Here is a 25,086-nt window from a genome sequence, read left to right on the forward strand (position 1 = left end):
GTGGTCTATCTAAAAAAAATAATTTAAAGTGTGTTGTTTGTTTGTGAAAATGTTGACTTTTTAAATTTCTAAATATATTTACATATATTTAACTAAAATATATTCTGAAAATATATTTCAAATACATTTCTTTTGTGTATGGGAGGAGACGTTGGTGACATCATCTGATATTCATCTAAACAAGATCTGGTGTGATGTAGCCTAGTACAGCCTTTCTCAATTGTTTACTAAAACCCATTAACAGAAATCCTAAACCATAGAGTTTCAAACCATTTTACAAAACTTTAAAGATAAATGCTCAATTTTACAGCAGTTGCATCCTATAGTGCTAATAGGTCTCACAGCCTCTCACAAGGACTATTAGTAGTTTGAAACAAATGTGTTTTTGATAGCAATTGTTTTGTTTGTTGTTTCAAACACCTACTAGTCCTTCGAACTGAAATTTCAATATAATATTTTTTACACTTAAATACATTCAGACTCAACTATACTGAATGTAGATCTAAACCAAGGTTTGAACTGTTACTTCTTGTAAATGTCATGGGGAAAGTTGTTTTAAATCTTAAAAATCTACACAATTTAGTAATAGCCTATTTTCTGGCCCTTAATATATTATGATATTTTTGTAAGATACCTTTTAGTTTTTTTGCTGTTTCCTGAATAGTTTATCAATATTGTTTACTGTTTTTATGACTTTGCTGTTACCGCTTTTTTAACCGTAAAAGTATGTGGAAATAGCTGCGAAAAAACAAGCTATTAAAACGTGCACTTTTAAGAGAAATGCATATCAGTTAAACTACTATAAAATGTAGGCTATAGTCTACATTTTCCTTTTATAGACATACTAATGTTATCCTAAAACCCTGTTTAAAAAAACATCAGCACGTTATTTGTCAAGAAGCCTAACAAACAATTCCCGCGTCAAACCTTCAGGTGTCCTATCTCTATCCCTAAGGCGGAGTTATCCACAGGTGTGCGCGCGCGTGTGTGTGGACAGGTAAAGCTGGAGGTGTATAGAAGTTTAGTTCTAACCGATTAAGTTTGTTTAGTGAAAGGACGAATTAAATAGCCTACACACATTTTGATCGTAATTCATGTGCTTTGCGGAGTGCCAGAGAGAAATTCTACCCAACGATCGAACATATTTCAGATGTTGCAATCTCAGATAAGGACCTAGACTAAGTTGAAAATCTCAGGACAAAAGGGACCCGATGAACATGAAGAAAACATATTCTGGTGAGTACAGGACCACCGAAAGTTGCGTGTCAACTGACAACCGATGTGATATCTGCTCTCATAAAATAGCATAGAGACCACTTATGTAAAAGTGAAAGCAAACTTGAAAAGTTAATTTGTGCTGTGATATCCTCTTTTTTCTATTTTAAACAATCGATTTACTTACACAACATGTATGCAACTTATTAAAATTCATTGTAGGCTACATCTAAACTTATCTTTTGATTTTATAAACCATTTTAAAATAGGCATAGTAGGCTAATTATAGACAGATTAACTGAAAAATTATCTCCCATAATTTCAATTAACTAGGTTTTCTCTCACGTGCTGTGCATCTTTCTTCAGGGTTAGTTAGATTATTATTAGGCTACTGAATTTATACTTTTTTAGATAAACATCTCCAGTAGGCTACCTACTTTATGACAAACGTTGGAAGAACCCAACGTTTGTCATAAAGTAGGTACCGGAAATGTTTATCTAATAAAGTATAAATTCAGCACAATTATTTATTAGGTTCTTTCCTTGAGAATGTCGTACGTTTTGCATTGTGTGAAAATTAATTAAGTAAAGTTAGCCAAAGTTAGCGCAGTTAGCCAAATGTAATTATTATAATTATTACATTTTTGTGATACATTTGTGATATGCAAATTTATAATACAATTATGGGCCTACATAATAATTTGTCAGTGTCAATGTAGGCTACGTGTACCGCCCACACTGATCGCAATTATAAACGCAAGCATCATGCTGTTGTTGGTATGGTTACCATCTCTAATGAACGCGACTTCTGTTAGGCAAGTGAAAGATTCGAGTGAAAATACGAACACTGACTAACCTGTAGGCTAACTTAATTTTATGATTTTATGATGAAACATTTGAAAAACCCTTTGAAGAAAAAAAGGAAGCATGTAAGACTGTCTTACCCCATCTTTGGGGGTTATCTGACACCTCCAAATCCACCATATTTTCACCCTAAATTATTATTAAATTTTTTTTTTTAAGCATTTTATATTTTTCTTGTACATAAAGAGATGTATTTATAATGTGAGTGATTTTTAGTAGTCACTTTTATAAAAAGTCCCTTACAACCCCACAGAAAACCTCAAGACTGATGTAATGGACACATTAGCTGCACTTCCACTGTCGGGCCAGTGCGAGCCAGGGCTTTCAACGGGCCGGGCTGGCCTAATAGGCACGGACCTGTAGCACCAAGCCCAAAACCACCCTGCGTTTCCACTGTCGGAAAGCTCCGCAGTGCTTCACTAAGGCTACGTTTACACGTGGCAGGCTATTTTCATAAACGGACATTTCACCCCACTCCGTTTTCAAAAATAACATTGTGCACACCTGTCAGTTTTCAGAAAAGTGTTTGTTTACACAAACCTGTGTATATGCCGTCAAGAGCAGTGTAACGAGAAGCTCAAGCCGACGTTAGCCAATCAAAATAGTCACATACTGTGACGTTGGCTGCCTAAAACTCTGTTTTTCTCATTTACATGCAAACGTGCAAACGAAGTTTTCCAAAATCTCCACTCTGGCCGGAGTTTTTAGAAAGAATCGTTTTTCAGACGCGAATTCTCCGTTTGCGTTTAAACGAAGGGCACAAACGAAGGGAAATGTCTCCATTTTTCAAAATAACCATGTACGTGTAAACGGGGCCTAAAACCTGCCCATAACACGCCTCTCTGGAACAACGTCACACAAATTTCACCAACAAATTGAAGTTTTATCAGAAAATCACTGGAAACTAGATAGCACATGTACGTCTGCAAGACGTCTGTTAAAGATCACTTCATCTGGAAAGCATCTACTGTTTACTAACATCTGATAGACGTCTTTAAAATGTCAGTTTTACATACATTCTAAATCATAAACATCTTAAAGTCATTTTCTAACTTATTATTATTATTATTATTATTATTATTATTATATGAGGTATTGCAGATGAGCGAAACACTCTGCACATCAAATCCGTGTCTTTGTGATGTGTGCTATCAGGGTAGTGAGATCGCAAACCAAACATGATAAAAGTGGCCGTTTGTTGGCATTTTTGTTGTTTACTTAAATAAGTAATACACTGATCATAATGGATTAATTTGTGTCAAGATTGCACATTAGTCACACAGAAATCAAGTGGTATTTACCGTTATTTTACAAAAGAGAGAGGACACACGTGCTTACAAGTAGGCCTAATTTCTTATTGTAATCACAGTTAGAAAGAATGATAATTTCTACAAATTTTCCACCAAAAATACAACCTGAGGAGCTTTAGCACTCTCTCCAGTGACAGTCCCAATACAGTTATATTTTCAGTCAGAGAAACAGAGGAAGCTCCCGAAAAACCGGAGTTACTTTATTTTATGACATATGCAGAGCTAAATATGGATATCAGAAAGTCCGATATAAAGAGACGAGACGTAACGACAGATAAAATAAATAAACGATTGTGATAGCCTATATGATTTGTCTGATTTCTTCAAGCGGTCGTATTTACCATGTTTACTGTGGTAATGGTTAGCTTGCATAGTTTTTTGCATTTCATATAAACATTTCCGCTTTATAGGATGATCAGAATCCACATCGGATCACAAACAGAAGTTATCACAAACACTCGCCATTGGCTGAAAGTGAGTTTTGAGCTAAAATGATTTTAGAAGTCTTTAATGCTAAAAGCTTGTATATTAAATAACCCATGGCACTGGCCGATCAAGCCCCGGAAGTGACAGTGGAAACGCGACTGGCCCTGGCACGCACTAGCATGCCCGCTTTTGCCCTGACAGTGAAAACGCGGCTATTAAGGCTGGTTCGAGGCTTCTCGCAACCAACTTTTTGTCCAAAAAATCCTCAATTGTGTGGTTTCATTACGATTATTTTACTGTTCCCGGAGCCCGCACAATCCCAAATCGTAAATATCAAACATGTTAGATTTTTAGGACTCTTGAGCCAATGAGAACGAGCAAGCTTCATTGACCGGATGTTGCCTGCTTCTATAGCTGAAACTTGGCAGCCACAAATTTCCCACAAAAGTAGAGTATTGACAAAGAAGATCACCCATATAATTTTTTTCTCCTTTGTTTTCACGCCATGATAACCTGTTGACGATGTCGATTGTCCTCCATTTGTTTTTCTTCTTAAGTCACGTTTGATCTTGCAAGTCTCTATGAGATCTCGTCTCAATGTGAATGTTACTACAATTGACAGGTGTGTGATCTCGCAGTCCGGACGAATCTTCTAGCGTGTGCATTCGGAGGATTATAATGCTTAAAATCGGATGAAACTGCCCTTATGTCTGTGGACTCCCACAGTTTTAAAATCGGTTAAGATTTTAAAATCGTCTAGTGTCCCAGGCCTAAGGGAGATCATCACATCAACTCATTTGTGTGACCATATTTACTGAACATGCTAGATTCCCTGTATTACAGTGCTAGTGGCAAACATTCATTGCTTGTTCACAGAGTTTTAACTTAACCATTTCCCCTTCGTTGTGTAACGGAGCCTGCGGCTCTACATAGAGCTCTTCCATTGAGAACAGCCCCATGTTTCTTCCCTATAATCTTGACAAACTCATAAGCCGAACTCTCTGTGTACACAATGATTTGACAGGAATGTAGTGTTTCCTCAGGCCTGCCAAAGTCATTGTCACTGCACACCCAACTCCTAGCACACACATGTTGGATCATGTAATCAGTCAGTCCTTTTTCTCCTTATTTCTCTGGCAGCACACAGTGTATGTGATCTCATTCAGAGAATATCCCTCAGGTACAACTTTGGCCCCCACTTCAAGAACAATGATAGTTCACCCAAACATAAATATTCAGTCATCATTTACTCACCCTCTTGTTGTTTCTAACCTGTATGACTTTTTTTAAAAAAAGAATGTTTCAACTGCTTTTGCCCATTGAAGGAATCATAATGGTGTCAAACAACAACAACATGGAACTACATGAGAGGGAGTAAATTATGACAGAGTATTATGTTTTTGGCTGAAATATCACTTAAAAGTCATAAGCACTTCAAGTTTGTTTTTATTGATTTACATATTTCAAAGATTATGAAACACTTTGTATTGAGTGTGCACATGTAACACACCCTAAGCACTTGAGGTAAATCAGTAACTCACAATGAAAAGTAATCAAACACTAACACAATAAGACTCCACTAGACATGTTCATGCATACAGGGCGTACATCACACAGATCATTTATTAATTACGACACACTGTCAGCTCTTTCTGCAACAGTTTAATGCTTGGATGAACTTATGATTCCTGTTATGAGTCATTTTGTACCTCCATTTTGTTTATTGGACACGGTTAAGTGTGAAGATCATCGGCAAAAACTGAATTTCTACATGTTGGATTGAATGCAATACTTCCATGTGGAATTCTGTAAGGTTTCATGCAAAAAAAAAAGTCTCCCATGTCTCATCTGGAAGTGAATAATTTTGAGCGGATGAATGAATCTCTTTGTTAATCCTTTATTTTGGATCATTGCCCAACAGAGATTACTGAGGCAATAGAGACTGTGCACTATAGCACATATTTTTATCCGTTTCTGGCTCCTTTTCCTTCACTGCCTCCCTCCCCTTTCCTGACCTGCCCTGTCATCACAGTCGAGCTGACAGGTGAGTCAGCGGCAACACGAATCTCCCGTAAAATTAACCCAGGCTTTGAAATTCCTCTCCTCTTCAGAGGCATGTCGACTTGGAAGGTTGATCACAGTCATTTTCAGGACCATGTCACACATTTCACATGTGCTAGAATGTTTCTTTTGACAGCACTTGACTTGACACTGAAACTGACAGATGGTTTGGTCTTTTCCTACCTCCTCCATGTTTCACTGCTTCTGTCTCTGTCACTCAAGACTGTTAGCTTAGTGATTACTGAATGCAGACACAGGAATGTCGTGGATTGATAATGGCCACTTCATCTTGCAGGGTGTGTATGGCTAAGAATCAGGAGAGCAGAGTTAAAGATTACCTACAGTCACTGTCACATGTCCTGCAAGGCTACGGATTTCTGCTAGTATATAGAACTGCAAAAAATAATGATTGTATCCAAACTAAACTCCCCCCTGTCTGTCACTGGTCAAAGACATAAAACCGCCCAAAACTCACAACATTGGTTGAGCCAGTGTTGCTACGTCAGGCTGGTCAGAGTGAAAAACAGAGTGATGGTTTGATAGCACCACCGATTTACAGTGATTACAATTGTCAGGGGAATCAACCTACAGGTATCTTTTTTTTTTTTTTTTACTTATACAATAGTTGTGGGATGGATAATTTTTTTTTAACGGAAAAATATTACACACTTAAAGTCACTGTGAAATCAAAATTGACAAATGTACCCTTGTAATCTTTAATCAAAATAACTTCCCTTCTCTGATGACGTGTTTGCTGGCACGAGGGCAGGACAACCTGTCACTCACATGACATCACAGCAATAGCAAAACCACAACCATCCATCAATCCAACCATTTCACCATTTCCTCACAATAAAGAAGAACATGCAATCGCAACTTCCGCTTCATGCCGACTTTAAGCTTTAAAGCTTAAACATCTCTAAGCTGCTCACATTGTATTTATAGCAATTTCGTCCTGTTCTTTCTTGATGTGTCTGGTTTAATTAGAATACTGGTCTATAGAGGAAAATAAAAGGCATGGTTTTGTTTTAGCTTGTTTTTAAACTTGAAGTGGTTATGTTTTCTTCCATATTCTTTATGGTTGTGATACAGGATGTCTAAACATGTGCAATGTTTGAAACATGTAATCATAATGATAGTGATTTCAAAATTTTTTTGAATGGCAGAAATATATATTTTATAAATTATAGTTGTAGTTGTAGGCCATAATGCATGTAACACAACCCACATTCGTATGTATGCTGACCTGTTTAGTCATGTCCCATGCAATGTTATGCGAAGGGACCCCTCATATTTACACAGAAAACAACCCAAATGATCTCACCCTTTCTTATCTCTGTAGTGTGTCAATAAAACTGAGGACATTTTCAGCCACTTCATAACATTTGAATTTTGCCAGCTTTTCACAGAACTCACTCTGATGGAATGATATACATTGTACCTGGTACATAATTCCTGTCACCCATGCAGCCTTTTTACCTCCATTGTTTGAATATTTCCTGTACTTTGTGGCCTATTGCATTTCAACACCATTATATCTTTAGACTTGCTGAGTAGGGTCTCAGAGGGCTTGATGGGAAAAACAGTTGTAACTAGATGTACCGCATGGCGGTACAAAATATGACCGCCGCTCAGGCCTGCAATGGCTTTCCACAAAAATAAATGACGTGGAGCAATTTGGCTGTATTGCGTGTTTATGTATAGAAGTTGTATATTTTAAAAGACTGTCTGGAGTATTCCTGTGGATCATGGATAATTTAGAGTTTTGTAATTATTTGCTATTACTATTTAAGTTTTATATCAAAAGTCATTAGTTTAGACACTTAACATCCGTAATGTGAAAATGTCACATTCATAACAGTGGTTTTCCCTACATAATGTATTATAAAAATGAGTTTCAAAAACACACTTATTGTGTTCAAGCAAGTCTTTTTCATGCTACATTGGTAACAAAAAACAGCTTTTTATCAAAACAAAAACAAAATTAAACTCATTCCCACTGTACCTAGTAGAACACTTAAGTAAATGTCCCATTGAAATGAATGGGATTTTATGGATTTAGGTGAAGAAAGTGTACACATAATAAATTTTGGTCTGTACCATGAAGAGAAAACTGATTCAACTATATAAACTATATATTTTCTGAAAGCGTAGACTCTCAGGATGTGATCTAACATGGCATGAAACATGTCCCACCCACCTCATTAGTATACTGCCCAAGCATAACACATTGGGTATTGGTAAATCGGGTATATGGCTGATACCTAAAAAAAAGTAGTAGTATGTGCATGTCTGTCTGTGTGTGTGTGTATGTGTGTGTGTGTTTGTGTTTGTGTATGTGTGTGTCTGTGTGTGTGTGTGTGTGTGTCTGTGCGTGTATGTATGCCTGCGTACATGTGTGTGCGCGTGTGTGTTTGTGTGTGTGTGTCTGTGTCTGTGCGTGTGGATGTCAGTGTGTGTGCATGCTTGTGTTTGTTTGTTTTCTTGCATGTGTGTGTGTGACAGTATCATCCTAAACCAGCAACCCTTCGCTCAACAGCACCATCTACAGGCCGATGAGTGTACAGTCACTAAATGTGCACATAAATGAATTTATTTTATACCCCCCCATGGATGAAATTCTACGAAACTTAGCATACCCCCAGAGGATGTCAAGTTAATCATACACATGAAATATGGTGCAGTTCTGAACATCTCAACTGAAGATAGGGGCGATTAAAGCAGAATAATATTGCATTTTCATTTTTTATGGGAAGGGGCGCAAATCACTAATGAGTGATTATGGGCTAGGTTGATGTGGGCCCTTAAGACCAACATACCATAAAAATTTCTTCATCCTCGGTGCCACGGTTCAGGTAGTTATTTAGGAAAAACTGCATTTTTTGGATTTGGGGGGGCCCAGCGCGTGGGGGGAGTGGCCCCCGGGGACCAAACGAAATTTTTTCCGTAAAAGTCTAGTGGGGCTACATGCCCACCAAATTTCATGTTCCCCCGTGTTTCGGTGTCCCTGGTATCGTTGACGAAAAATTCAGTAGATGACAAAAAAAAAAATCCCTATAATAATAATTTTTACTAAATTTAGTAAAACATTTTTTTTTTTTTTTACTAATTTTGTAATAAACATGTATAGCATTTTTCATACATGAAAACATTAAACACTTACACACAACTTCACACCATATTGTTTTAAAAATATAAATGCTAGTAGCCTCTTTCACTTCATTTGGTAGACAATTCCAAATTTTTGGAGCTTAGTGGCTAAAAGAAGTACCACCAGATATTTTATGATTTATTGTATAATGTGTCAGAAGATTAGCGCTAGGATGGTATAAACTACGATTTGGAACGTATCTTGACAGACAGTCTGAAATGTATAAAGGTGCCAGATTATGCAGTGTTATACAAACCAATAAAATAATCTTAAAGTCAATCCTTTGATGAATTGGTAACCAATGTAATTCCATTAAAACCATTGTATTATGCTCTCTCCTTTTTTATTTCATTAGTACTCTGGCTGCTGCATTTTGTATCAATTGTAACTTTGCTATAGAATCCTTAGGTAAGCCAGTATACATAGCATTACAATAATCAAGATGAGAGAAGATAAAAGCATAAATGAGTTCTCTTACGAGAGGTTCTCTCGTATTGCGTAAGTTGCTTACACTACGGGAAAATTGTCTTTTCTCGAGATCTGAAGCCCAAAAATTATCCTTAATTTTGTATTTATTGTCAACGCAGTGCGGCAGCCAGCAGACCACAGCAGGCTGTATAAGCGTGCTCATTGGCTGTCCTGCGGCAACTGCAGCAGCCTATCGGTGAGCCTTGCGTGAAGGGAAGAACGTGTAGAGAGAGGGAGCGAGAGACCTTGCGTGTGTGTGCTAGTGTGCCTCACGAAGCGCATGTAAGGACCCAACCAATCAATTGTAAGAACCGAACACGAACATGGCTTTCGCGCCAGAGATCCATGTTCGAATCCTGGCTCTGGCGGCAGATAAATATTATGCTGTTTGCTTCTCCGAGCTTGCGGCCAGCTTCTTACATACAGAAAGCGAACCCGCATCTCGCACCCTCCCGCTCTCAGGATGGTGCTCGAGTTTTATGAGCGTCTAAACATATGAGCCTTCAAAGCATTTCGCTCTGTCAGTCCCCTTAAGAAGGCGACTGCAGATGTGTATTTTGCAGCCAACGAGCCCATGGTACAATCCGCTCGCCTGCACCCAAACACCGTTTCTACGGCAACCCAGAGAAATCTCATTAGAGTACAATTCTGGTTATCCGGCTCACACCGATGGTGTCTTGAGTGTAGAAAATGTGCCCGCTTCCCAGTGTTCACCCCTACACACAAGCACGATTCCCCCTGTGTCATTCACTCATGCAGAGCCCACTCTAGAGCTGGCATATGCCGCTCGAATGTTGAATGTAGGAAATGTGCTCACAAAACAGTGCCCACACCTACACACTGCCCGCTCTGCTACACTTTTATCCCAGGGGACAAAATCTATAAAGCTGACATACTCCGGCTATGTGTAAGTCTTGTGTCCGCCCGTGAGCTCCCACGCTTACTGATAAACACAACACATCCGCTTTGTCAGTCCCCTTAAGAAAGGCTACTGCAGAAGTGTATTTGGCAGCCAACGAGACGGAAATACTACCCGCTCGCCTGCACGCAACCGCTGTTTTCACGACGACCCAGAGAAATCTCAAAAGGAGTGTAATGCCTGGGTATCCGGCTCACGCCGTTGGTGTTTGAAGTGTAGAAAATGTGCCCACGTCTCAGTGTTCACCCCTACACACAAGCACGATAACCCCCGTGTCTCTCACAGAGCCCACTCTCATAAAGCTGGCAAATGCCACTCGAATGTTAAATGTAGGAAATGTGCCCACGAACCTGTGCCCACACCTACTCACTCCCCGCTCTGGTACACGGCCAAAGTTACCTCTTACCGGTCACGTTATGAATGTAAGTCCTGTGCCCACTCACGAGCGCTCACACTTACTGACAAACACTTTACCCCCGGCGCTGCTCACGCGTCCCGGTTTTTCCCACAAAACACTCCCCGTCCAAAGCAACCAGGACATCGTGTGTAAAACGACTAGGGCTGTCACTTTTGTGAAACAATCCTGTTCGATTTTTGAGACATAAGTGTTCATTGAATCGATTGTAAAATCGATTTTCCACATGTCTAAAGACGTTTCCATTTTAAACGCCAAATATGGGCAAATCCACGGACAACTAACAGGCATTAGGACGAACGTAAAGACGGCGCTTGAGACGCGCACAAGTCAGCAAATATTCCTGATGATTTATTGGTGCGAAGTTTCGTGCACAATGACAAACAGGAGTGCAACATTCTCGAAAAACAATAAGCAGAATGGACTACCATAACATAAATGAAAAACATTACCTCAGTCTTCAACATGGCTGTGTTTACGGTTAGAAATGTCAAACAAATTTCGCCTACGTAGGCGATTGAAGACCAGCCCGAAACTGTATCTGTATGCACGAGACTGTCTGCATACCGGCAGAATTCACAGTTTTGTAGTAAAAAGAGAAACATTATGCAGAAGTATAATTTGCTGTTATGCGTGTTTGTCAGAGCCTGCCGTTGCTGTGTGATGCGCGTTCGCTGCGGGCGCATCGTGACGAGCTGGACGCGCTCCAAGAGAAGACCGTTAAAATCGATTCCTTATTTTGGTTTTCGAAACTTGCGTTGGTTGGTCCGATCGATTGTGCAATCGATTTTCGAACGTAAAGTGACAGCCCTAAAAACGACCAGCCATCGCTGTCAGCGAGCCGCCGTATTCTAGCACCGAGAGCGCACGCTCCGTGCCCATGCCTCTGATTCAGGTTCTCGACCCCACGAAGTGCGGCGATCGAAACCCGGAGGCCATTCTGCCCTTAACTGTACATGCAGAAGCATGGGAAGCTATTCAAGGTGTGTCAGTTTGGGTGCTGAGCACAGTATAGCAGGGCTATTCGTTGCAGTTCGCTCGCCGTCCCCCGCGCTTTCAAGCACGAACCGAGACGAGAGTGAATGGGGAAGTAGCACACCTACAGTACTTCGTGCAGAAATAGCGAAGCTTCTGTGCAAAGGGGCCATAGAACCGGTACCTCCTTCTCTGAGCGAGTCAGGCTTTTACAGCCGTTACTTCCTCGTGCCCAAGAAGGACGGAGGTCTGAGATATTTGAACAAAGCTCTTATGAAAAGACCATTCAAAATGCTCAGAACCAGACAGATCCTCGCGCAGATTCGCCCGTGAGACTGGTTTATTACCCTCGATCTGAAAGACGCTTATTTTCAGATTCAGATAATACCCCGTCACAGGCCATTCTTGAGATTCGCCTTCGACGGTCAGGTATATCAATACACCGTCCTGCCGTTCGGCCTGTCTTTAGCACCCCGTACATTCACGAATGATGCTGGGTTGTATGGCATCAGCTGCAGCAGTGCTTCAGCTGGGTCTACTGCGTATGCGCCCACTGCAACGCTGGTTGAACGCTCGAGTGCCTCACTGAGCCTGGGCGTCTGGCAGCATACGGATCAGAGTGACTCAGAGCTGCGTTTCAGCACTGAGACCCTGGTTAGCGGCCGACTAGTACCAGTGGGGAGTGACAATGGGAGCCATCTCGCACCGAAAAGTTATCTCAACAGACGCCTCCAACTTAGGTTGGGGCGCTCTTTTCGAGGGCAGACCGGTCTTTGGCCTGTGGTCAGACCAGGAGAAATGCCTCCATATAAACTGTTTGGAGATGATAGCAGTCGAGAATGCGCTCAAACGTTTCCTCCCACACATACGGGGCCACCATGTTCTAGTCCGTTCGGACAACATGTCCGTGGTGTCCTACGTGAACCACCAGGGCGGTGTCAGATCCAGGAATCTCTGCAAACTGACAGAACGCCTTCTCGTGTGGGCTCATCGCTCGTTGCGCTCGCTGAGAGCCGCGCACCTATCGGGCCACATGAATGTCGGCCCAGACAGACTGTCCAGAGACAACATTCCTCCGGGAGAATGGTCTCTGCACCCTCAGACAGTCCAGTCACTGTGGCGCCTTTTCGGCAAAGCGGAAGTCGACCTTTTTGTGTCAAAAGACAACGCTCATTGCCCGAGATTACTCTCGAAGAGCGAGGACGCGCTGGCACAAACCTGGCCCAGCTGCCCGCTGTACGCTTTCCCTCCGATCTCACTGTTACCACAGGTAATCAAGAAGATCAGGGAAACGCGCCACTCAGTGCTCCTCGTAGCCCCGCGATGGGAGAACCAAACCTGGTTCCCAGAGCTGGTGAGGCTGTCGCACGTAGCCCCATGGCCGATCCCGGTGAGGAAAGACCTTCTCTCCCAAGCCGGTAGATCAATGTGGCATCCCCATCCAGAGCGCTGGTCTCTGCATGCGTGGATAATCAACGGATACCCGTTGCTTTGCCAGATGGGGTTGTGAACACGATCACGCAGTCTAGAGCTCCTTCTACGAGAAGACTCTACGCGTCTAAATGGTCAGTGTTCTCCAAATGGTGCGCTACAAAGAGCCTGGATCCACGCACGTGTGGGGTTTCGTGGGTGCTTTCCTTCCTTCAAGAGCTGTTGGACAAGGGCAGGTCCCCTTCCACGCTCAAAGTGTACGTTGCGGCTATTGCAGCGTTCACAGAGTCAACGCGCAGCCGTGCGATAGGAAGGAACAAGCTCATCATCCGCTTCCTTAGAGGAGCCAGGAGGATGAACCCCCCGCGGCCCCCCTCGGTTCCTATTTGGGATCTTTCTTTGGTCCTAGAGGCCCTGAAAGCGTTTCCCTTTGAACCGTTAGAATCCGTGGATCTGAAATACCTCTCGCTCAAGACCGTTTTCTGATAGCCCTGTCTTCAGTAAAACGTGTGGGGGATCTACACGCGCTATCTGTTAGCCCCGCATGTCTCGAGTTCGGACCAAATGACTCTAAAGTCATCCTCAAACCGAGACACGGTTACGTCCCCAAGGCGATTGGCACTCCCTTTAGGGCGCAGATCATCTCCCTATCGGCTCTGCCAGCATCCGATAGCGAGGACAGTGATAACCTCCTATGCCCCGTCAGGGCGCTGAGAGTTTACATCACGCGCTCCGCCGCCTTCAGGCGTTCTGAGCAGCTCTTTGTTTTGTTTGGCGGGCGCACCTAGGGTCTCGCCGCCTCGAAACATAGCCTATCCAGATGGATAGTGGACGCTATCGCAGCAGCTTATGCGTCAAAACACCTGCAGTGCCCTATGGGCATCAGAGCCCATTCCACGAGAGGCATGGCTTCATCGTAGGCTTGGTCCAGCGGGATTTCTATCCACGACGTTTGTATGGCGGCAGGCTGGGCCTCCCCCTCTACATTCGTGAGGTTTTATAACCTGGAAGTTCCCGCCTTGCAGGCTAAACTTTTATCAGTCTAAGTGATGTGTATGTTCTGTCCAGTTTTCATGCGCAGACTACTTCATGTACTACTAGCTCTTCTGGTTGAGCTGCACTAGGGATGAGACTCTCTATATATAGACCGGCGGAGCCGCTCTGTATTTCCCAGTCATATGCTTGTGCACTGGTGCTGGCCCGCGTTGCTGGCCGCCTATTCTCCACTCAGCTGCGCTAGGGGTTTATACTCTCTATACATAGACCGGCGGAGCCGCTCTATTTTCTCCCTATGATGTGCTTATGTACTGTGCTGGCCCGCGCTGCTGGCCGCATTTTCCACATGTTTATACATAGACCGGCAGAGCCGCTCTGTATTCCTATGAAGTGCTTATGACATGTGCTGGCCCGCGTTGCTGGCCGCCTGTTCCCGCATGTTGTGTTCCCCTGGGACTCATGCAGTGGATGCTCGGCGCGCACGGCATTGACAAGGGGTTCCCGTAGCGTAAGCAACTTACACAATACGAGAGAACCTCTCGTAAGAGAACGTACTCGGTTACCTAACGTAACCTCGGTTTTCTCTAGAAGAGGGAACGAGTATTTCGTAACCTGGCGTGTCGCGCCGCGAGCTTATTCGCTTCAGTCTATGAAAACCAGAGTTTCAGCCTGTGAGCCCTTCTTTTATACACGCTAGCCACACCCATTCTGGCGGGCTGAGGCGCGTGGGGGGCGCAATGATAAAAGCACATTTTTGTCACTTCATGAAAATGAGACTTAAAACTCAGGTCACACCCCAAAATGACACACAGGTTCTTTACTTAGTTCTTAGATTGTATATTTTTATGTTATTTTTGTTCATGTATGTGGAAAAAAAATCTAATTACTAAAATATTACAGTATCTAAAAATAAATAAAAGCACAGACAGCTTGAGTTTATAATGCACTAATAACCAAAAGATCAGGTGATGCATTAGAAAAGGTTAGGTGGTCTAATCTGCTGGGAAACCAAAGCACTGAATGACTGTTTCTGGGCTTGACTGATTTAGTCTGAACCAAGCGGCAACCTCCCCGTCTCTCTCTTGAAACCAACACGGAAGTGAGTTAAACTGAAATTCGTTGACTGGCCGCTTGAGGCTGGTGTCAAAAGTGAGTCAAATCTGCATCTCCCCCATGTTAAAATGCCAAATTGTACAGCAGAAAAAAAACGTGTTTACAGCCTGGTGTTTGTACGTGGCTTTGGTCTATACAGCTAATTTTGCCCTTCATGACAACTGTGAGGGGGGTGAATTTTTTTATAACTCATCCGTTTAGTTGATTAATATTTAAAGTTCTGCATATTTAAGGGTGTGGCCACTTGAGTGACAGGTGGATTGCCACTGATGTCAATGCTAGCCGTTTGTCTGCTGTTACTAGCCGTCACTTCACCTCAGCAAATGTTAGCTGCTGAACTTGCCATCTCTGCAGTGTTTTGTACTTTTTTTCGGGATTATTTCATACAATTTAATACACCCATTACTTCGCCCACGGCTTAGGATTCCGTCGTTGTCGTCGAGTATCGTTCGAGAGAACAACCAGCGCTGTATTTCAGTTGTTTTCCTCTGTGAACATGCACTAATGGATGTCTGACAATTTCGTTGCTTTTTGGAGTTTTCAGATTTAAAAACGTCAATAAAGGCTCGTTCGTTCTGCTCTCACGGAACAGATAGATTATAATATGATTATGTACCATCAGATGAAATCCTGCAGGTGTCGCGCTTTCTCCGTCCATGCAATAAATAAATGCACATAGTAAGTAAGTAAGTAAGTAAAGTTTATTTCTATAGCACATTTAAAACAGCTTGCGCTGACCAAAGTGCTGTACATAATTGTACTGGCCACAGGGTAATAAAAACACATGTAATAGAAATACATTTACAAATAAATTTAGTTTAGGCTAAAACAACATTTACTGAGAAACGGCAGGTTGAAAACACAATAAGCAAGAAAACATTTAAGATGCCTAGAAGGCCAATGTAAAAAGGTGGGTTTTAAGTCTAACTTTAAAAATATCAATATGAGGGGCATTTCTGATGTCGGGTGGCAATCGGTTCCACAGATGAGGGCCAGCAACAGAGAAGGCTCTGTCACCCTTTCGCTTAAGCCGGGACCGTGGGACATACAGCAGGCCCTGACTGGAAGATCTGAGGGCTCTGGGAGTTGCTTGGGGCTGAATGGTATCTGCTAAGTAGCTTGGGGCCAGTGCGTGTAGAGATTTAAAAACCATTAGCAGTATTTTAAATTGTATCCTAGACTGGACAGGAAGCCAGTGCAAGGAGGCTAGGACGGGTGTAATATGTTCACGGTTTTTTGTGTTTGTGAGCAGTCTGGCCGCTGCGTTTTGGACCATCTGAAGCCGTGCCACTAGAGTCAGAGGGAGACCAAAGTATAGAGAATTACAATAGTCTAAACGGGAGGTTATGAAGGCATGGATGACTTTTTCCAAATCTTTGAATGACAGGACAGGCTTGAGTTTGGAAATTATTCTCAACTGATAAAAACTGGATTTCACTACAGATGATACTTGTTTTTCCAAATTGAGTTCTGAGTCAAAAATAACGCCTAAGTTACGTGCGTGAGTTTTAACGTACGGTGCAAGGGGACCAAAGTCAGCGGTGGTGGCAGTTTTGGATCTTGAGGGTCCAAAGATGATAACTTCAGTTTTGTTCTCGTTCAACTGAAGAAAATTATTACTCTGAGTAACTGAGTTAACTGAGTAAGTTCTTTGATGGAGATAAGAGTGAAACCAGTTTAGAGCAGTGCCCTTGATGCCAACCCACTGTTCAAGACGCTCTAGTAGTGTACCATGGTCTACAGTGTCAAACGCAGCACTAAGATCCAACAAGACTAGGATGGCATTATTACCTGAGTCGAGGGTGAGCAAGAGGTCATTTGTCACCTTTAGCAGGGCTGTCTCTGTGCTATGGCGAGTTCTAAACCCAGACTGAAATGGCTCAAGGGTCTCTGTGGAATTGAGATATGAGAGCAGCTGCGTTAACACCACCTTCTCCAAGATTTTTGAAATAAATGGCAGTTTGGATATGGGCCGGAAATTATTGTAACATTTTGCATCTAGATTATGTTTCTTTAGCATGGGCTGGACAACCGCGTGCTTAAGATATGTGGGAACAGTGCCGGAGGCAAGGCTAGAATTAAGGATAACTAGAATAGAGGGACCAACAACATCAAAGGCATCCTTGATGATCTGTGGTGGAATGGGATCGTGTGGGGTTGTTGATATTTTCATGTGTTTAACAGTGTCCCATAGCTCATTGTAGGACACTCCTTGAAATTGAAAGTGTAGCTGTAGTTATAGGGTGGGGTGGTATGGTGTCAGAAACAACATGAGCAAACTGTGCTCTGATGTGGTCAATTTTCAGAGTAAAAAACTTCACGAACTCTTCACAATTATTAATGGATGCCTCAATTTCTGGATAGACTTGTGGGTTAATTATTGAGTTAATAGTATTAAATAGAATTCTAGGGCGATGAGAATGTCTAGTGATAATATCCGAAAAATGCTTAGCCCTTGCTCTTTTTGCTGCACTTTGGTAATTGGCCAGAGATTTTTTTAATATTTCTAAAGAGACTTGGAGGTGGTCTTTTTTCCATTTACGCTCCGCTCTTCGAGAAATCTGCCTGAGGTGGCGAGTGGAATCATCCATCCACGGTTGGGATTTAAAATTAGGGCGTTTAAGTTTCAGAGGGGCCACAATATCAAGGATAGCTGAGCAAGAAGCATTGAAAGAGGATATTAGCTCATCAGGGCTCAAGAGGTGTTCATGTGCAGTGATAGAGGCATAACCCGTATCTCTCAAATAACATTCAGAAAACTCAATAGCAGTAGAGGAGTTAATATGACGAAAGTAGTGGCCAGAAGATCTGGCTGAGTATAGTGAGTTAGATAGTTTAACATTAAACATAATAGGCATATGGTCAGAGAAGGATGCATCCTCAAAGCTTATGTTCTCAATAGAGAACCCATGCGACATAATCAGATCTAGAGTGTGCCCCTGAACATGGGTTACTTGATCTATGTGCTGGATAAGGCCAAATGACTCCATTAAATGACAGAGTTCATTAACCAAGGGTTTACCCGGGCAACAGACATGAATGTTAAAATCACCCAGAATCAACAAACGGTCATAAGATGTTGCATAATGAGATAAGAAGTCTGAGAATTCTTTTATAAAATGTTTGTCTGATTTAGGAGGCCTGTATACAAGTGCACATATCAATGGGGTAGTAGCAGATTCCATTTTTACACATTGTACTTCAAAGGAGGTAAAACTATCAGCATTGAGTGTTTGTACCTTGAATCGATTTTTAAAAATCAAAGCCACTCCTCCTCCTCTCCCCGATCTCCTTGGCGTACTTATGAATGAACAGTTTGTAGGGCAAAGTTCGCCAAAAACAGATGTTTCATCAGCACCAGAGCCAATCCATGTCTCCGTTAAAAATAACATGTCCAAATCACGTTTGATAAAAAAGTCATTTAAGATAAAGGACTTGTTAGACACGGACCTGCAGTTCAGTAGCGCCGCTCTAGCCGTAAAATAATCCCGAGGCTGTGAAGATTGAGAGCGTTGCAATGGTTGAATGTTTAGGAAGTTCACCCCGCCGCTTCGGATGCGCAGTTTTGGTGGCGCTGCAGGGCAAAGCGTCGATGACCGAGCAGGAGAGATGGCAATGTGACAGGTGTATCTCAGATCCCATGATCGGCGAGTCAAGTGAAGGCTTCTGCCTCCCGCAATGTCGATTGAGAATATCCGACGCTGCAAAATGGAAACAGCCGATCCCCTGATCCGAACTCGGACACCGCCGCGATTTCCTCGTTTCCTGCGCCGCTTCTTGCGATGGGAAATACAGCAGGAAAGCCGGCGAACGCAGTCCATCGGAGAATTGATGAACGTCGGATGACATCTGGAGTGTGGACCAAGACGCCCAGTGGATTGTAGGTCAAGAGAGTTTTGGATATGTAGCAGTATGGAGCGGTCATAAGTCACAAGGGCATCAGCACAGTGCCACAACGACAACAGGATGAAAACAGACAGGTAGAACAGCAATCGGGCAGGTAGGAGCTGACGGCAAGCCGACAAACACACTGGCGCCATCTTTGAATGAGCGCGGATTTTCTAGCGCATTTACTTGAACTTCATAGGCAATATATCTATGGTGTAACTCATTTGAGAGGCGGCCAAAATCAGAATTTAAAATGGACTGAATAAGCTCTCTACGAACTTGACGAGCGATGCCGCGCTGACGGACCATAGACTATAAAAAAAGAGTGACTACCATGTATGCTCATAAATCACTGTCACACACACTCTCTCAGAGTAATATTAAGTTACTGCATAATACATTTTCACCTAGCAGAATAGTACAGAATCACGATACACAGTCTCACTTGTAGCCATGTTTTTAACTATTATAATATTTCGAAGGGCAAAAATAGGAACTTTTAATTGGCTTTACATCATCAACTGTCACTTTAGCGCGAGGCCCTGTGCAGTCGCAGACTTGGTACTGTCAGTAGCATAACGTTATAGCATTACCTCCCCAGCCTGAGGCTACGTTTACATGGAAACGATCTGAAGAGAAAACGCAAAAGTGATCACTTTTTATTCTGCGTTTAGACGAGCGTTATGGGGGGAAATCTGCGTGCATATGGTGACGCAAAAGTGTGTGAAATTCAATGTAGTATGCACTCCAGGCGGCTAGGTGGCAATGTGAAGCACTGATCGGTGCCTTCACTGTCTAGCAGACTTTTGCGTTTTTACCGTTTAGACGGAAACGCGACGGTGGAGCGTTTTTAAGTTCCCTATCAAGGCTACGGAACTTCGACATTACAGATGTCGTATATGGGAACTCCTCTCCTCCTTCACTTCCGCTGATATCTTATAGGCTAACGCCTGCAGAGCTGGCCAATTGACGCAAAATATGCAAATACTGAAACACCGTTGCAGTAATAATGCAAGTGCAATTACCCTCAGAATCTCTCTCTTCACGCCCAAATCGTGTGCTAGAAAGCTGATACTCCAACTTACAAAAGGAATATTCGCCGTCGTCGAAGGTGTGCCGAAGATACCTCTACTGTCTTCTGCATCCGATGGCGACCACTTGCAACTTATGTTCGGGCCCCATCGTGCCCCCGGACACGCACCTGTTCTGCGTCGCGTGCATGGGGCTGGCCCACACCGAGTCTGCACTCAAAGATTGACATGTCCCTACTAGCTCTCAAGGCCAGGCGGGATGAGGCTCGCGCAGCAGCGGGGATCGGGCCCGGTGAGCTTCCCCGACGCCACCTTTCGCCCCCCTCGCGAGATCGCTGACTTCGTGTCTTTCGGGGCGAGTGAAGAAGAGGACTCCATGTCTCTGTCTGCCTCCGAAGTGCTTGGCACAGGCGATAGGCCGTTCGATGGGATTTATGGTGGTCCTCCACAGACACCTGTGGCTCACCCTATCAGACGTGCAGGAGGCTGACAGGAAGACGCTGCTGAATGCACCGATCTCCCCAGCAGGCCTGTTCGGGGATGCCGTCGAGAAGGTCACCGAGCGCTATTCCGAGACCCAGAAAAAGGCAAAAGCAATGAGCCACGTCATTCCTCGGAGGGCGCCGCAGCCTCGCTCTCGCTCATCTTCCGCCTCGGGCCGCCAACCTCAATCTGCGGCCAGACGGCAGACAGCACCCCGCCCGGAGCCTGATGCTCGTAGAGGCCGGAGCGGCCAGTGGCAGGGAGCGGGTAAGAAGAGGACGGCTCAGAGGAGCCCGCGCGGAAAGGCCACCGCGTCCCCAGCGAGGCCAAAGCAGTCGTCCTGACCGCCTGGGCAAGAGGGGAAGAGAGCGCCAGGCTGGCCCTGTTTACAAGTGCCGCGCTCTACAGCACTTAGTCCCTCAGCGTTCCACGAGCGACATGTGCAGTTGTGTTGTGAATGTTGTTTCATGTGCACTAAAATGTTCAATAAAGCAAACTACCATTTCACAAACAGAGCTTTTTTCCCCTCTTGCACCACACACTGTGTTACCCGCCCTGCCCTCGAGCAGCGCAGAGTCACGGTCGATAGATATAAAGGCTCCTCGTGTGAAACGCGAGGTGTCCATTCCCAGCCCACAAATAGCGGCGATGACTGCAGGTTTAGATCGGCCCATGCTGAGTCATTTCTGGCAGCGTGGGAAGCTATTCTGGGCATTTCGCCGTGGGTGCTAAATGTAATTCGGCACGGGTACAAGAAGGCGATAGAACCGGTTCCCCCGAGCGAGCGGGAGAGCGGGTTCTACAGCCGCTACTTCGTAGTGCCGAAGAAAGGAGGAGGTCTCCGCCCCATACTGGATTTGAGACCTGTCAACAGAGCGCTTCACAAGCGAGCCTTCAGGATGACTACTCTGAACCAAATCCTGGCGCAGATTCGCCCCGGGGATTGGTTCGCTTCAGTGGATCTAAAGGACGCGTACTTTCATATCCAGATAGTAAAGCGTCACAGGCAATTCCTGAGGTTTGCGTTCGAGAATTCGGTGTACCAATACACGGTGCTTCCGTTTGGACTAGCCCTCGCTCCCCGAACGTTTTCGAAATGTGTAGACGCGGCACTTTCACCCCTCAGGTCGAGCGGGATGTGCGTCTTGAACTATCTGGACAACTGGCTGGTTCTCGCTCAGTCGAAAGAGATGCTGGTCAGCAAGGTGGAAGCCCTCCTTTGTCACTTAGAGATGCTCGGTTTGAGGGTGAACGTTCAGAAAAGTGTGCTCACACCGAGCCAGACTATCACTTTCTTGGGAGTACACTTGGATTCGGTGGGAATGAGAGCGCGCCTCTCCCCCGAGCGAGCGGAGGCTCTGAGTTCTTCTCTCGGTCTCTTCAGACCTGGCAGGCTCGTCCCACTAAAGGAGTTTCAGAGGCTATTGGGACGGATGGCAGCGGCTTCTTCAGTGTGTCATCTGGGGCTGCTGCATATGAGACTGCTTCAACACTGGCTGAAAGCGCGTGTCCCCCGAGTGCGTGGTATTCCGGCCACAAGCGCATTATGGTCACCCGCGGCTGCGTCCGCGCTCTGGTCCCGTGGAAGAACCCGGAACTTTTCAGCTCGGGTGTCCCTCTGGGCATAGTGACACGGCGCGTGGAGGTCCTGACAGACCGTTCGTCCACCGGATGGGGAGCGGTCTGCTGGGGCAAGCCCGCTTCGGGCCGGTGGTCAGAGAAACAGGCAGAGTGGCACATAAATCGCTTGGAACTAGAAGCGGTCTCTCTAGCTCTCGAAGCCTTCCGGTCTCAGCTGGAGCAGCGGCATGTGTTGATTCGGACCGACAACACATCCGTGGTCTCGTACATAAATCGCCAAGGGCGGTGTACATTCCAGAGCCCTATTCAAGCAGGCAGAATCCCTTCTGCTGTGGGCGGACCGGTTTTTCCTCTCGGTGAGAGCGGCTCACATCCCCGGTGTTCTGAACCTCGGGGCGGACATGCTCTCGAGGAGCGGGATTCCTCAAGGGGAATGGAGGCTTCACCCTGGGACGGTTCAGCTGATATGGAAGCGTTTCGGCAGAGCGGAGGATCGATCTGGCATCCCATCCCCGGGCTGTGGAGCCTCCACGTGTGGCCGTTGCAGGGTCGCTGAGCGGGCTGGATGCGCTACACTCGCGAGCCTTAAGAACCATCGCGGAAGCGCGAGCCCCGTCCACCAGGCGTCTGTATGCCCTGAAGTGAGGGGTTTTCTCAAAATGGTGTCAGGATGTCGGTATCGACCCAGGGAGTTGTTCAGTGTCGGATATTCTGCGCTTCCTTCAGTACAGGATGGACGAGGGGAGCTTGCCATCCACTCTGAAGGTATATGTGGCCGCAGCGTTTCATCCCCCTGTTGACGGACAGTCTATTGGTAGACATGCGTCGGTGACTTGGTTCCTCAGGGGAGCCGGAGATTATGCCCTGCTCGGCCGCCTTCTGTGCCGCCGTGGGATTTAGCTTTGGTCTTGGAGGCTATGTCAGGACCGCCTTTCGAGCCCTTGGCTTCGATTGCCATTAAGGAGCTTTCGATGAAAACGGCTATGCTTCTCGCTCTTGCTTCAGCGAAGCGGGTTGGGGATTTACAGGCTTTCTCTGTAAGTGAAGATTGTATTCGCTTTGGACCTGGAAACTGTAATGTGACTCTCAGACCGAGGCCGGGTTATGTCCCTCAATTAAGTCGCTCAATACCCCGTTTAGAGCGCAGATTGTTTCTCTGCCTGCCCTGTCCGCTGAGCCATCAACCTCTCAGGGTTCGGATGCTCAGAGTGCTGTTTGTCCAGTCAGAGCGGTCCGGGAATATATATTTCGCTCGGCCGCTTTTCGACAGTCGGACCAGCTGTTTGTGTGCTTTGGTGGGTGCAACAAGGGACGGGGGGTCTCTAAACAGAGGCTTGCTCACTGGATCGTGGACGCTATTGTTTTGGCTTATGATTGCCTGGGGCGGGAGTGCCCTCTTAACGTCAAGGCTCATTCGACTAGGGCGATTTCCTCCTCATGGGCCTGGACTAAGGGTATGTCTATTCAGGATTTATGTCTTGCGGCTGGCTGGTCTTGTCAGAACACGTTTGCCAGGTTTTACAAACTGGATATACCCTCTGTAGCGTCTCGGGTGCTTTTGGTGAGTTGATTGCATTGTATGCATTAAGGGAGCTGCTCTGCGCTTGGCTCATGAGTTGTTCTATGTGCTTTGTGTATGTTTTTACTGTTGTCACCGCTATGCGTTGGCCTTCTATTACTGTTGTTGTTGCCCTGTTGCTCGGCAGTGCAAACTTCCCCCGGTTATACTGCTCTGGATATGCAAATTGTGGCAGTGTTTTGTGAGCTTGTGATTGGTCGCTTTGGAACTATCAGAGGTTAGAGGTTTGCTATTGGCCAATCTCGGCCTATCAGATGCTCGCATGCTGGGGGGGCAGTCTCGGTATTGGGTTCTGTTGTCAGTGGTTTGTTATGCTGCCACGGCGGGATTCTATACAGTTCCCATATACACATCCGTAATGTCGAAGTTCCATAGCCTTGATAGGGAACGTCTCCGGTTACTTTCGTAACCTCGGTTCCCTGAAAGGCAAGGAACGAGACATTACGCTCGCCGCCGTGTTCGCTATTGATTTAGCGTTTGTTCGATTCTGAGGGTAATTGACGCTGCACTTGCATTATTACTGCAACGGTGTTTCAGTATTTGCATATTTTGCGTCAATTGGCCAGCTCTGCTGGCGTTAGCCTATAAGATTTCAGCGGAAGTGAAGGAGGAGAGGAGTTCCCACATACGACATCCGTAATGTCTCGTTCCTTGCCTTTCAGGGAACCGAGGTTACGAAAGTAACCGGAGACGATTTCCACTCTGGAGGGTGGTTTCACTTTTTTGCGTTTTTAAGCCCCAAAAACGCTGTCGCCGTCTAAACGAAAGGCACATCTGATAAAATATTTTTACGTTTTCACCCGCGAGCGTTCTTGTGTAAACAGGGCCTGAACTAACAGCTCCACTCACGCCCCGCCTCTTTGACCATTTTCTGTTCACAGGTGTGGTGAAGTATCCGGTCACTTTGAAGTGATGAGTCCGGGCTTAGGACCCAAGCAATCCGATTGGTTCAAAGCACGTTTTATGGGTAATCGCTTTAGTGCCTGGTTACAAATCATACAAAATCACTTTATTATAGAAGACGTTTGTACTACGTTATAACGAGTCATTAATGTATTTTAATGTATTTTAACTCATACACTAGTATTTAACCGAAGCTATAGATTGTGTAATTAAACATTTCTCGTTGTTAGTGTGTTTTTTAGTTAGCTTAGATAGTAGCATAGCATACAGCTAACGT

General features: G+C 44.7%; 1 protein-coding gene across 1 annotated transcript in view; it reads left to right on the top strand.

Moving 5' to 3' along the window:
- Positions 1-975: 975 nt before the first annotated feature.
- The window catches only part of septin9a (septin 9a), a 101,435-nt gene continuing 77,324 nt past the window's right edge, over positions 976-25,086 (top strand). The window contains exon 1 of the mRNA XM_084389840.1: positions 976-1,236. Coding sequence (XP_084245966.1) covers positions 1,212-1,236 — 25 coding nt within the window. The 5' untranslated portion in view covers positions 976-1,211. The remainder of the gene's footprint in view (positions 1,237-25,086) is intronic.

This window comes from Rutilus rutilus (genome assembly GCF_951802725.1).
Source record: "Rutilus rutilus genome assembly, chromosome: 1".
Classification (NCBI taxonomy): domain Eukaryota; kingdom Metazoa; phylum Chordata; class Actinopteri; order Cypriniformes; family Leuciscidae; genus Rutilus; species Rutilus rutilus.